Source organism: Trichosurus vulpecula, chromosome 6 (assembly GCF_011100635.1).
Source record: "Trichosurus vulpecula isolate mTriVul1 chromosome 6, mTriVul1.pri, whole genome shotgun sequence".
Classification (NCBI taxonomy): domain Eukaryota; kingdom Metazoa; phylum Chordata; class Mammalia; order Diprotodontia; family Phalangeridae; genus Trichosurus; species Trichosurus vulpecula.
In genome coordinates this window covers 55,022,928-55,035,013 of record NC_050578.1, presented here as the reverse complement: position 1 = coordinate 55,035,013, position 12,086 = coordinate 55,022,928, and the positions used below count along the sequence as shown (strand labels likewise).

The 12,086-nt window shown below is 39.5% G+C and overlaps 1 protein-coding gene across 1 annotated transcript in view; it reads right to left on the bottom strand.

The window, feature by feature from the left end:
• CENPE (centromere protein E) overlaps nucleotides 1–12,086 on the bottom strand; it is a 109,127-nt gene that overhangs the window by 1,209 nt on the left and 95,832 nt on the right. The window contains exons 43-46 of the mRNA XM_036762331.1: nucleotides 6,970–7,067; nucleotides 4,428–4,611; nucleotides 2,014–2,297; nucleotides 923–958 (exon numbers count right to left, since the gene is read on the bottom strand). Of these exons, the coding sequence (XP_036618226.1) occupies nucleotides 923–958; nucleotides 2,014–2,297; nucleotides 4,428–4,611; nucleotides 6,970–7,067 (602 nt within the window). The remainder of the gene's footprint in view (nucleotides 1–922; nucleotides 959–2,013; nucleotides 2,298–4,427; nucleotides 4,612–6,969; nucleotides 7,068–12,086) is intronic.

Sequence of the window (12,086 nt, the reverse complement as noted above, 5' to 3'; positions counted from 1 at the left end):
CTCTCTGGGCCTCATTTTCCTCACTTGTGAAATGGTGTTGGGGCTTGATGGAAGCTACATTCTCTACCAAGCTATCATCTGAAGTGATTATCCTGTGATCTAGTATCTTAAGAGAATGGATGGATGTGATGCAAGTATCGAATATAACCTCAAGGTTATGAAAATGGAAAATTAGGGAAACAGAAGATGATGTTGCAGAAAGGTGGAAGAAAAGCCAGGTTAGGGACTCAGTTTCAGATGTGTTAAGTTTGAAAATACTCATGGAAAGGTCTTAGAAGCAGTAGAGATGTAGGCTGGGTGCTCCAAAGTGGTATCAGGCTAGAGATGTTGACTTGGGTGTCATGTGCAGGGAGGGGGTGGTGACAACAATAACTGTCATTCTGATGATGTTTTATACTTTACAAAGTGCTTTACACACATGAGCTTATTTGAACCCCACAACCCTGTGAAGCAGGTAGTGCGGCTATCTTCACTTTACAAATGAAAACACTGAGGCTCACAAAGGTGACAGGCCCATGTCGGGGATTTAAATCCAGCCATTCCTGACTCCGAGTCCAGTACTCTAACCACTATATTCTACGGCTCAAAGCCACTGGAGCAAATGAACTGCCAAGGGAGAAGAGATGTAGCCTAGGGCTGGTTCTTTGGGGAACAGCTACATTAAGGTGGAGGGAAGAGGAGCAATCAGTAAAAATGTCAAAATCTGCTGAAGTCAAGAAGGCTGGAAAAAAAAAAGACCACTGGATTTGACAATCAGGTGCTCACTAGTGACACCAGAGACAGCAGAAACTGTAAGGGGTTGAGAAGAGTAAAATTGCCATAAGAAGAAAGGAAGGGAACAGGTGACTACTCAAATGAAATTTCAGAGATTCATAAACTTTTCTACCCACATTCATCTATAGTACGATAAACTTAAATTCACCTTTTGTAGGATCATTTGTAGAACTGAAAGCTATTTCTGTAAAGAAAAAAATAAAAAAAAAAAATAACAGTGAGTGGTCAGAAGCTCACTGAAATAGCACCCCACCCCCCCTCCACTTAGTCTGAACCTCACTAATTTCACAGTAATTCGAAATATGGTTACCTTTATGTTATCTTTGCAAAAATAAATAGCTTGCTAATTATTTAATATAATGAATGAATTGAGAGGAGATTAAAGGGGATGTTTGAAATTCTCATACTTCTTTCCTAAGCCTAAAAAAACCTAATGCTTTAACAGAATCTATTTGTACCTTTAAAAAAGCACTAATTACAAATGCTTACCTATCTATGAAAGCAGGTCCAACAGAATCTTTACTTAGTACCTTGCTTAATTTATTAAGGTAGTTCAATTAAATGTATATACTTGAAAGTAGTAAAATCACATTTAAGTCATTTTATTAATTTATATTTTCATTAGTTTATAGGAATCTACCTACCGCTTATTCTTAGGGTTAAAAAAAAAATTCTCCAAAGCATGGCTATTATAGATTGTCCATTTCTTATTTTAAGAACATTTTGTCAGCCTTTCATAAGGAAAATTCAAAGTTATTCTTTTTAGTTATTTTACTTAAATTAGCATAATTGCCAGAAGACAAATTTTAAGGAGAAAATAGTGTCTACGGCTTTCACTTGATTATGTTACCCTTTTTACACAAATAATGAAAAAAGTCAATGCTTTGCAAACTTTAAAGTATTACATCAATCTACATCTGTTGATTATCACTAATAATGATCTTCAAAGATTCGACGATCTTAAACAAAAGCTGCTTCTCTATCTATCAGGATTATGAAAGGGCACAAAGCTGGGAAATGTCTATAGAATTGAGAGGGTAAGTGATACAAATGAATCCCCATTGACCATCTTCTGCTGTGCTCTATTCTTATAGGGTCACAAAATGAAGTTTCGTGTATGGCATCTTGAACTTGCTTGCTCAAACTTCTTGTCTGAACTTGCCATCTAAGGCTGAATAGTTAAAAAAAAAGATCATACTTAACCATTGTTTCTCCTTCTCCCTCCACTGTATGACATACCTGGGAGTAGGCCTAGGCCAGAGTTGTCAAAATAGTTATTATGATAAGTGACTGGTAGAGACTTTGACCGTCCGTCATGTGCCCAAGAATTTGGTGAATCCTTTGGTAAAGTTTCCTGTGAATTCTGCTCTTTATACAGAGGTGACATACATTGTCTCTTTAAGGATGGAATTTCTGTCAATTTAGGAGATTTTGGAGAGTGGACACGAGTGAGTTCTTGGCCTTCCTTTTTAAGGGCTCTCTCCCTCCATTTTTTGACTTCTCTGACAAGATGAAAATTGTTGCTTAAAAAGAAAACAAAATGGGTAAGAACTTAACAATGAATACTAAGATGAAATATACCTACAGCTACAAATTAACCTCAATTGCATTAATGCTTTTTATTTAAGAAATCTTTTATAGTCCAGAAAGTGAAAATAATTCTCTACTGACTAAATAGACATAGGTTTCCCCCCTTCCCCTTTGGAGACTTCTGATGTGACATGCTAGTCTTGGTCAGTTCACTGTGACCAGCTCTTTTACGTTGCACATCTCTGTAGGCCATAGTGTATACAGCACTAGAGTTACACTCACTTTAATTGCCATCCAATATATTTTTTTATTTTCTTTCCTAGGACATGTGAACCAAAAAGGTAGTGACCTAGAAGAAGAATATTATGTCACTGTGAGAGATGACGTATCTCTCTATAGTACAGATTAAGGAATGGTGAGAAATTGTAGGAAACCCGAGCCAGGGATGCTGGCTGTTTTCTAGTTTGCCTGGAGTAGAATCTTAATTTCATCATAAGTGTTATGTGGCGAATTCCCAGTAGTATTTGGAAGTTATGTACTGCTAAAAGATAAAAGCTCACCACATAATGGTACCTAAGTCAAACTGCAGACGTTCCTAGAGTATAGGGACAGACATAGTATGTTCTGCCAATGAGATCCACATGCAGTGATGATAGAGAATTAAAGCCTATATTAAACAATTTAATTACTCTTTTTACGTATCCAATTGAAACCAGTAAAAAGCATATACTTATTCATGACCTTTTAATATTCATTTCAAAATGAAAAAAAATTAAAGAATTAAAATTTAAGTCATGAAGAAGAATAAACTATGCACAAAAATATAATTTCCTCCAAGGTTTAGCATATTGCATGGAATTTTCTGAACCCTTGGAATCCTTGCTTGTTACATCAAAGACGAGAAAGGAAGAAAATATTTTTGAATCTTAAAAGTACAAAAAACACACACCCATTAAAGGAAGCCTAATTTCCTATTGCAAAAGGGAGAAAATTAGTGTCAGAGCAGCCTCAAGTACTATTTGTTTTTTTTTTTTAAACAGAATCTTAGTTTAACCAAGTATTCCATTGTCTAAACATTCAGACCTGATTAAAAGGGCATATACAGCGAGTCTTTAAAAAAAACCAATACCATCAAAATAACTAGAACTTAAACATCTAGTTTAGGTTTCCAGTCTGTTCCTACTAATGGACTATCCTTATGCTAGATTAAGGTACAGGCCCTATTACCTTATCAATGTCTACCTTCTCTCTCCTATGGTAATTCAATTTTATATTTGCCATATGAATTTCAAGGGGATTAAAATATACTTCATGAAAGAGCTATATGGAAAAGATAATTACACTAAAATAAGGGCAATTATAGAAAAAGTAGAAAACAGATATGGTTTTAATAAGGTAGCCTGGATCACCAAGGGGATACAAGAACATGAGTCATAAACAGTTGTGGGAAAAATAAATGTCCCTTTGGTCCAATGGAATGCTGCACTTGGAGTCTGGGGAAACCTGGGGTAGGTGTGTAGATGTATTAATATAGCTATACCTCCTAACCTCAACTAATAGCATCTACCTCACAGAGTCGTTGTGAAGATTAAATAAGATGCTTTGTACTAAATGCTATATAAATATCAGAATATAAAATATTTCTGGTTGCAATAACATCTATGATTACTTATTTACTGAAGAGCAAGCTTTCTGTCCTAATCCAATTGATTCAAGTGTCTTGGAATCAGTGAGCTGAGCAGAGAAACTATGGAGACTGTCACCCTTAAACATGTCCCTCCTTCCTATTCCCAGTAGGTTTGCCCCATTCATTTTGTTTATAAATAAGTAGCTTAGTACGAGACTGCACATTGAGAAATGCTGGACCACATGGTGTCTTGAGATCCCTCACAGTTTTAACATTGGAAGGATCTCCTACAAATAAAGCATGTCAACTTTGGGGTATTGAGGTTGGTTGCGAAATGGCTGGATTCAAAATAGATGTTTCTACCTTCGTCCCTAAAGCAATAACATTTGTAATATGAGTTCTCAATTTTACCCATCATTTGCAAAGAAATGGTTCAACTGGACCTAGAGCTGATAAACATAATGCAGTAAATATATTCCACACGAGCAGCTCTTACCTTGACAGCTGACTCTGATGGTTTGTCAGATATTCATTCTGTTGCTTTAACTTGCTAATCTCTCTCTCGAGCCTCACACGATCCGCCTTTAAAATCAGTGCCTTTGTGCTCTGTATAATACCACTGCCACCCCCACAGGTCAATGGTGTGTGGGAAGCCTGGGCATGACCAGATGGCTCTATCACTGGTGAGTGAAACAAACACATTTAAACCAGATATTAGAGATGCTTTGTATTGTGCAAAGGTACAATATAAAGAAAACACTCTGCTGGAGTTTGATATTCTACCGAGGAGTACCACATCAAATTGTGTCAGGACAGAAAGGCAAAAACCAGTGCCTGCTCTCAAGGACCTCACAGTCTAGTAAAAACTAGATGCACACAAGGTCTATGTAGGATTCACTGGGGATAATCTCAGAGGGAAGGCACTAGCATTGAATAGGATTGGATAAAAGTTTTTGCAGAAGTTTTTTGAGATTTTAGCTGGGATCTGAAGGAAGCTAGGAGGCAAAGGTGAGGGGGGGAAAGAGTTCCAGACAATGGGAGACAGAGAGAGAAAATACCCACAGTTCAGAGATGGAGGGTGAGGTTGGTGTATTGCAGAGTACATGGTGGAGTATGGAGACTGGACAGGAAGGAAAGGGGCAGGTTACATAGGACTTTGAAAGCCAAGAAGAGGAATTTATATTTGATCTTAGAGACAAAAGAAACCACTGGAGGCAGTACGTTCAGACCTGCATTTTAGGAAGAACAAAGTTTCAGCTGAGTGGAGGATGGATTGGAGTGGAGAGAGACTTGAAGCAGGGAAATCAACCAGCAAGCTATTGCTATGGGGTAGAGAGGAGGTGATGAGGGCCTGAGGGTGGTTGTAGTGTGGCAGAGGAGAGTGTAGAAGAGATCTTACTAAGGTGGAGAAGGGTGGGGGCTGGGGGAGGGGCAGGGTGGGAGTGAGGCAGGGGTGGAGATTTCTGAATTGCCAAACCTGATGGTCTTTTTTCAGCCCAAATCCTTCACAACCTACCTGCTGAATTTCACGTTGTTGACTCCTCTCTCCTCTTGGATACTTTCTCCTCTCTAGGTTTTTAATACTGTTTTCTCCTCTCATTTACCTCCTGCTTGTCTGACTACTCCTCGGCCTCTCTGGCTGGCTCACCATCCATATCACACCAAAAACTGTGAATACTCCCCAGAGTTCTGCCCTGGGGCCTTTTCTCTTCTCCTTCTATATTCTTGCTCATGGTAACCTCATGAGTTTCCATGAGTTTAACTATCATCTCTATGCAGATGACTTTCAGAAGCAGTCCCAGCCTTTCCCCTGAACTACAGTCCTGCATTACAATTTGTCTATTGGACATTTCAAGCTAGATACCCCAGAGATCTTAAAATCAACAAGTCTAAAATGGAACTATCTCACTTCCTAAGCCCTCCTCTCTGCAGGACTTTCTTATTTCTCTTACCAGAAGGCACCGCCATCCTTGTAGTCTCCCAGGTTCATTCCCTGGGTGTTATATTGGATATCTCACGTATCCAATCAGTTCCTAAATCAACCTTTCTAACCTCTTTTGCACCTGAGCCATCGTCTCCACACACTTTAGCTCAAGTCCTCATTACTTCTTGCCTACACTACCGTAATAGCCTCAAGTCTCTCCCTATTCTAGATTCTAGGTCATGTTACACCATGCTGTGGAAGTCATTTTTTCTTAAGCACAGATCTGACCATGTGACTCCCCTACTCAACCAACTCTAGTGGATTCCTAATTAATGTCTTTAGAATACAATATAGACTCCTCTATTTAGCTTTTAAGCCCTCCACGATGTGTCTTTTTGGCCTCATTTGATGGGACTCCTCCCCTCTTGCACATGAGATACAGCAGAACTGGCCTGGCCTTCTCTGTCCCTCATATAAGATACTCCCTCCCTCTCTCTATGCCTTCGTACTGGCCAGCCTACCAGGCTGGAATGAACTCCCTCCTTAGCTCTCCCTTACAGAGGCCCTCTCCTTCCTGAAGATGCAGCTGAGGCATCATATTTTGCACGAAGCCTTTTCTGACCTCTCCAACTGCAAGTACCCTCTCTCCCAAAGTACCACAGATTGAACTACTCTATATGTATCCATGTTAACTTTAGATTTCTGTTTTATGTTTTTACATGTACTTGCTACCTCCCTCAGTAGATGTGTGCTCAAAACAAATAGAGATTGTTTTCATTCTTTGGACTTTCTAAACCCCCAGTGCCAGCACACACCAGGTACTTAATAAATACTTGATTGTCCAAATGTGTCCAAATTTCATAAGTCTCTTATTAAATAGGCAGCAAGGCTATGATAAACTAAGCAAAACTACATCAGTTCAAATACAGATGACAACAGAATGGTTAGATCACCTTATTAATAGTTACTGACCGATGAGGGAAATGAAGCCAGTTTGTTTTTAAACTAGCACTTTTCAATATGGCAGCCTCCCGAATCAGATAGAAAAAATTAACCGCATGGAGGATATAAACACAAAAGAGAAGGGATCAAAACATTCCCATTCTGTACTTACTTGAGATATCATTACACTGTTGGGCTCTTCTCAGATTTTCCTTCAGTTGGCTTATAATTTCTTCCTGATGCTCTATTATGGCAGTTTTAGAAGCAATTCTAATAAAGAATCGCAAAGGAAAGCATAATAAGTAATAACACCAGGTCAACAAATTGGCAGTAAAGTAGCAGCAGTGAAGGAATAAGTATGATGGTAGTGACCCTGTGCTGATGACCCAATATCTCTTAAAAACAAAACAAAACACCCAATCACATTTTTATCTCTTTGGTATTATGGGCCCAAATTCTTTTGATATGCTTCCTGATATGGCCCTCTCTATTTGTTCTTTTTTCTCTCCCAGCCAAAAGAGGTATTGTGGTTTAGTAGAGAGAGAGCCAGCCTTGGAGTCAGGAAGACTTGGGTGCAAGTACTACCTCTCATGACACTTAGTGACCTTAGCCAAGTCATTTGTGTCCTAGGAAACTCATTGAGACTATTGGTTGCAGGAGGGTGTTGCAATAGTAGAGAAAGTTCCCCACACCAATGAAGTCACAAGATCATCTTTTTCTTATGCCTTTCCAGCCAAAATTCTAGAAAGTACTATCTGCTCTACTTTTTCTCCTCTCACTTAAGAAAAACATTCAAAATGCCTTAATTTTGAATGAATAGTACCAGTGCCAGAACTTACAAAATGTTATGCTTGATGTAATGAAAAGTAAAAAGGCATGAGGAATGACATCTAACTGACATTAAGGCACATTAACCATTAGCTTCACTCTTAGCAAATGATGGCTAGGATAATCCCGACAAAAAAGATCTTCCCACTGGGGCATTGCCTATTTTTATAGTTCCTCTCCATCACTAACACCTAACTGGCATATATACCCTCAAGGCATGGCCCTGGCTCTTTTCTCTCCACTTTTACACCCTCCTTACAACCTTATCAGCTACAATGGATTCAATTATTTCTCCGAAGATGACTCCCATATCTATACACCCAGCCGTACTCTATTCGCTGAGATCCAATCCCTCATCACCAACTGCCTCCTGGACATTTTGGCCGGCCTGTCCCGCTCAGACAGGTCTAAAATAAAATTCATTATCTCGCCCTCGACGTCCAACCATCTTCCACACGTCCTCTTTACTTTTCAGGGCGTGACAGTCACTCGGGCTCACAACCCCCGCTTCCTCTTCACCTTCACCTCCCACATCATTTCTACTTCCAGACCTTCTCTTGAATACTTTCCATTTCTTGTTATTGAATTGCTTCAGTCACGTCCCCACTTGGGGTTTTCTTGAAAAAGACACTGCAGTGAGTGGTTTGCTTTCCTTCTCCAGCTCATTTGACAGGAGAGGAACTGAGGCAAACTGAGGCAGAGTTAAGTGACTTGCCCAGGATCACACAGCTAGTAAGTGTCTGAGGCCAGATTTGAACTCAGGAGATGAGTCTTCCCAACTCTAGGCCCAGCGCTCTATCCATTAGGCTACCCAGCTGCCCCATCCTGACAGAGTACTGCAGTAGCCTCCTAGTTGATGTCTCTGACTCAGGTCACTTTTCATTCTGACTCATCCTGCCCAGAGCTGACTGACTTTACGAATGTGTGGGTCTGACTATGTCACTCAATAAATGCCAGCAGTTCCATATCACATCGAAGGTCAAATGGCAAAGTTCTTCACATACTGGCTCTGACTTACCTTTCCAGTCTTATTCTGCGTCACTTTCATTCATGCACTCTACAATCCAGACATGCTAGCATTCCTGCTATTCTTCACACATGGCACTCCATCTCCACTCCATGTGCTTTTGCAGTGGCTATCCCTAGGCCCGAAATACATTTCCTCCTCATCTCTGCCTCTTACAATCCCTAGTTTCCTACAAGGCTTAGCTATAGCACTACATGCTACATGAAACCTGTCCTGACCCTCTTAGCTGCTAGTTCTCTCCTGACCCCCACCATTATGACCTTATATCTATTTTGTATATAGCCAAATAAGTACACGTTTGTTTTCTCAGATAGCATGTAAGCTTCTTAAGTCCTGGGGTTATTTTACTTTTTTTTACATCAATCATCTAATACCATGCCTAGAATATAGCAAGTACTGAATAAATGCTTGCTGATTGATATTTTTGAAAATCAACTGTTTTGTGGGGGGGGCAGAGCCAAGATGGCGGCTGGAAAGCAGGGACTTGCTTAAGCTCTACCCCAAATTCCTCCAAACACCTGTAAAAAATGGCTCTGAACAAATTCTAGAGCTGTGGAACCCATGAAATAGCAGAGGGAAACAGGTCTCCAGCCCAGGAGAGGCTGAATGGTCACTGGGAAGGGTCTATCTCACGGTGTTGGGAGCAGAGTTCAGCCCAACCTGGGCCACGCCAGGACAGACCAGACCTGGAGTCAGCCAGCTGGAACAGGCCTTGGGGCCATGAATCAGTGAGCTGTGGCAGTTACCTGACTTCTCAACCCACAAATGCCAAAGAACAGTTTAGAGGGAAACCGCAGAATCGAGTTCAGAGCTGTCTGATCACCAGCCCTGGGGGTGGCAGAGATGGTGCAGCGGTGGCCATGGCAGCAGCCAGAAACTTCTGAGGCTGCTTCCAGAGCTACGGTGTCAGCTGCTTCCTGAGTCCCTGGCTCACAAGGTGGGAGGAATCTAGCAGCGGATCAGAGTGGGAGTGCAAGGAGTGCTTTGTGGGCACAAAGGCATATTCTCTTACTGTGCCCTGCTTGGATATGTATTGCAGTCCTGGTTGGCGTTTCTTGGGGGAGGAGGAACCTGGGGTGACGGTGGAGTAGAAGGAGCTCTGAAAACAGCAGTGCTTAGACCCTAAAGCTTGGGACAAAGTACTCTCTACTCTACAAGCAGTCATATCCTGACAAAAAGCTCAAGGGTCAAGTAATTGGCTGGGAACATGAACAGGCAGTGAAAATGAACTCAGATTCAAATGCAGACTCAAACTCAAACTCTAGATTCCTTCTTTGGTGACAAAGAAGATCTAAACATACAGCCAGAAGAAGTCAACAAAGTCAAAAAGCCTCCAAGAAAAATATAAATTGGTCTCAGGCCATGGAAGAGTTCAAAAAGGATTTGGAAAAGCAAGTAAGAGAAGTAGAGGAAAAATTGGAAAGAAAAATGAGAGTGATGCAAGAAAACCACGAAAAAGAAGTCAACGACTTGCTAAAGGAGACCCAAAAAAATACTGAAGAAAATAAAACCCTAAAGAACAAACTAACACAAATGTCAAAAGAGCTCCAAAAAGCCAACGAGGAGAAGAATGCCATGAAAGGCAGAATTAGCCAAATGGAAAAGGAGGTCCAAAAGACCACTGAAGAAAATACTACTTTAAAAATTAGATTGGAGCAAGTGGAAGCTAGTGACTTAATGAGAAATGAAGATATTATAAAACAGAACCAAAGGAATGAAAAAATGGAAGACAATGTGAAATATCTCATTGGAAAAACCACTGACCTGGAGAATAGGAGAGACAATTTAAAAATTACTGGACTACCTGAAAGCCATGATCAAAAAAAGAGCCTAGATATCATCTTTCAAGAAATTATCAAGGAGAATTGCCCTGATATTCTAGAGCCAAAGGGTAAAATAGAAATTGAAAGAATCCACTGATTGCCTCATGAAAATGTTCCCAAAAAGAAAACTCCTAGGAATAGTGTCACCAAATTCCAGAGCTCCCAGATCAAGGAGAAAATACTGCAAGCAGCCAGAAAGAAACAATTTGAATATTGTGGAAACACAATCAGAATAACACAAGATCTAGCAGCTTCTACATTAAGGGACTGAAGGGCTTGGAATATGATATTCTGGAGGTCAAAGGAGCTAGAATTAAAAAGAAGAATCACCTACCCAGCAAAACTGAGTATAATGTTCCAAGGTGAAATGTATACTTTCAATAAAATAGAAGACTTTTAAGCTTTCTCAATGAAAAGACCAGACCTGAATAGAAAATCTGACTGCCAAATACAAGAATCAAGAGAAGCATGAAAAGGTAAACAAGAAAGAGAATTCAGAAGGGACTTACTAAAGTTGAACTGTTATGTTTACATTCCTACATGGAAAGATGATGTGTGTAATTCATGAGACCTTTGTCAGTAGTAGGGGAGTTGAAGTGAATATAGACAGAGGGCACAGGATGAGTTCAATATGAAGGGATGATATCTAAAAAAGTGAAATAAATTTAAGGGGTGAGAGAGGAATATACTGAGAGAAGGAGTAAGGGAGAGAGAGAATGGGGTAAATTATCTCACATAAAAGTGGCAAGAAAAAGCACTTCTGTTAGAAGGGAAGAGAGGAATGTGTGAATGTTGCTCTCATCAGATTTGACCTGAGGAGGGAATAACATACACACTCAACTGGGTATCCTACCCCATAGGAAAGAAGGAAGGAGATGAAAACTAAAATACTAAATTAAAAGATAAAATTTAAAAAAAAGAAAAAATAACCCAAAACAAAAAAGAAAATCAACAGTTTTTAATTTGGATGATAGGGCTAAAACACCCTTGAGCAATAGAGTTGATCTTTAAAAATAAAAGGGATACACAACAATCAAGAAAGAATTCTATTGAAAGGGAAGAACCTAAGGTGGCAGCATAAATATCTAGGCTATAATAACATGGCACTGGCAGCTTCTAAAGAGTATAAAAATACCATAAGTGATAAGAAGAATACAAAACTATCTCCAAAAATAAGAAGGCAGATTCCAACTATCACTTGGTCTAAGAAGAATATGTATTATACCTAACACCAGAATTAGTCATTCTTCATAGAATATAAGTAGTAATTCACAAATTGCTATCTACCATCTATTGGCAAAGCAAACAAGGTCATTGTCATCAGCCTTTACTATAATAGGACATGAAAATATATAATAAGTGTGATTTCTGACATGATTGCAAAACAGGTGAAAGTCATCAGTAAAGTTTTCTAGATCATATGAAGACCCAAGTAAAGCTTCTTAAATGAACTAGATTTTAGTAATTGAAAATAAAGAAAAACTTTTATGAAATTGCAATCTGTTCTTTCTGGCTATGAGCATTAACTTTTTTTTTTTGAGCTGGGGTAAATAATCAAGGATTTAAAAACTAGCTAAATAGGTACCCTCAACTGTTCTCCAAAACTGGCAG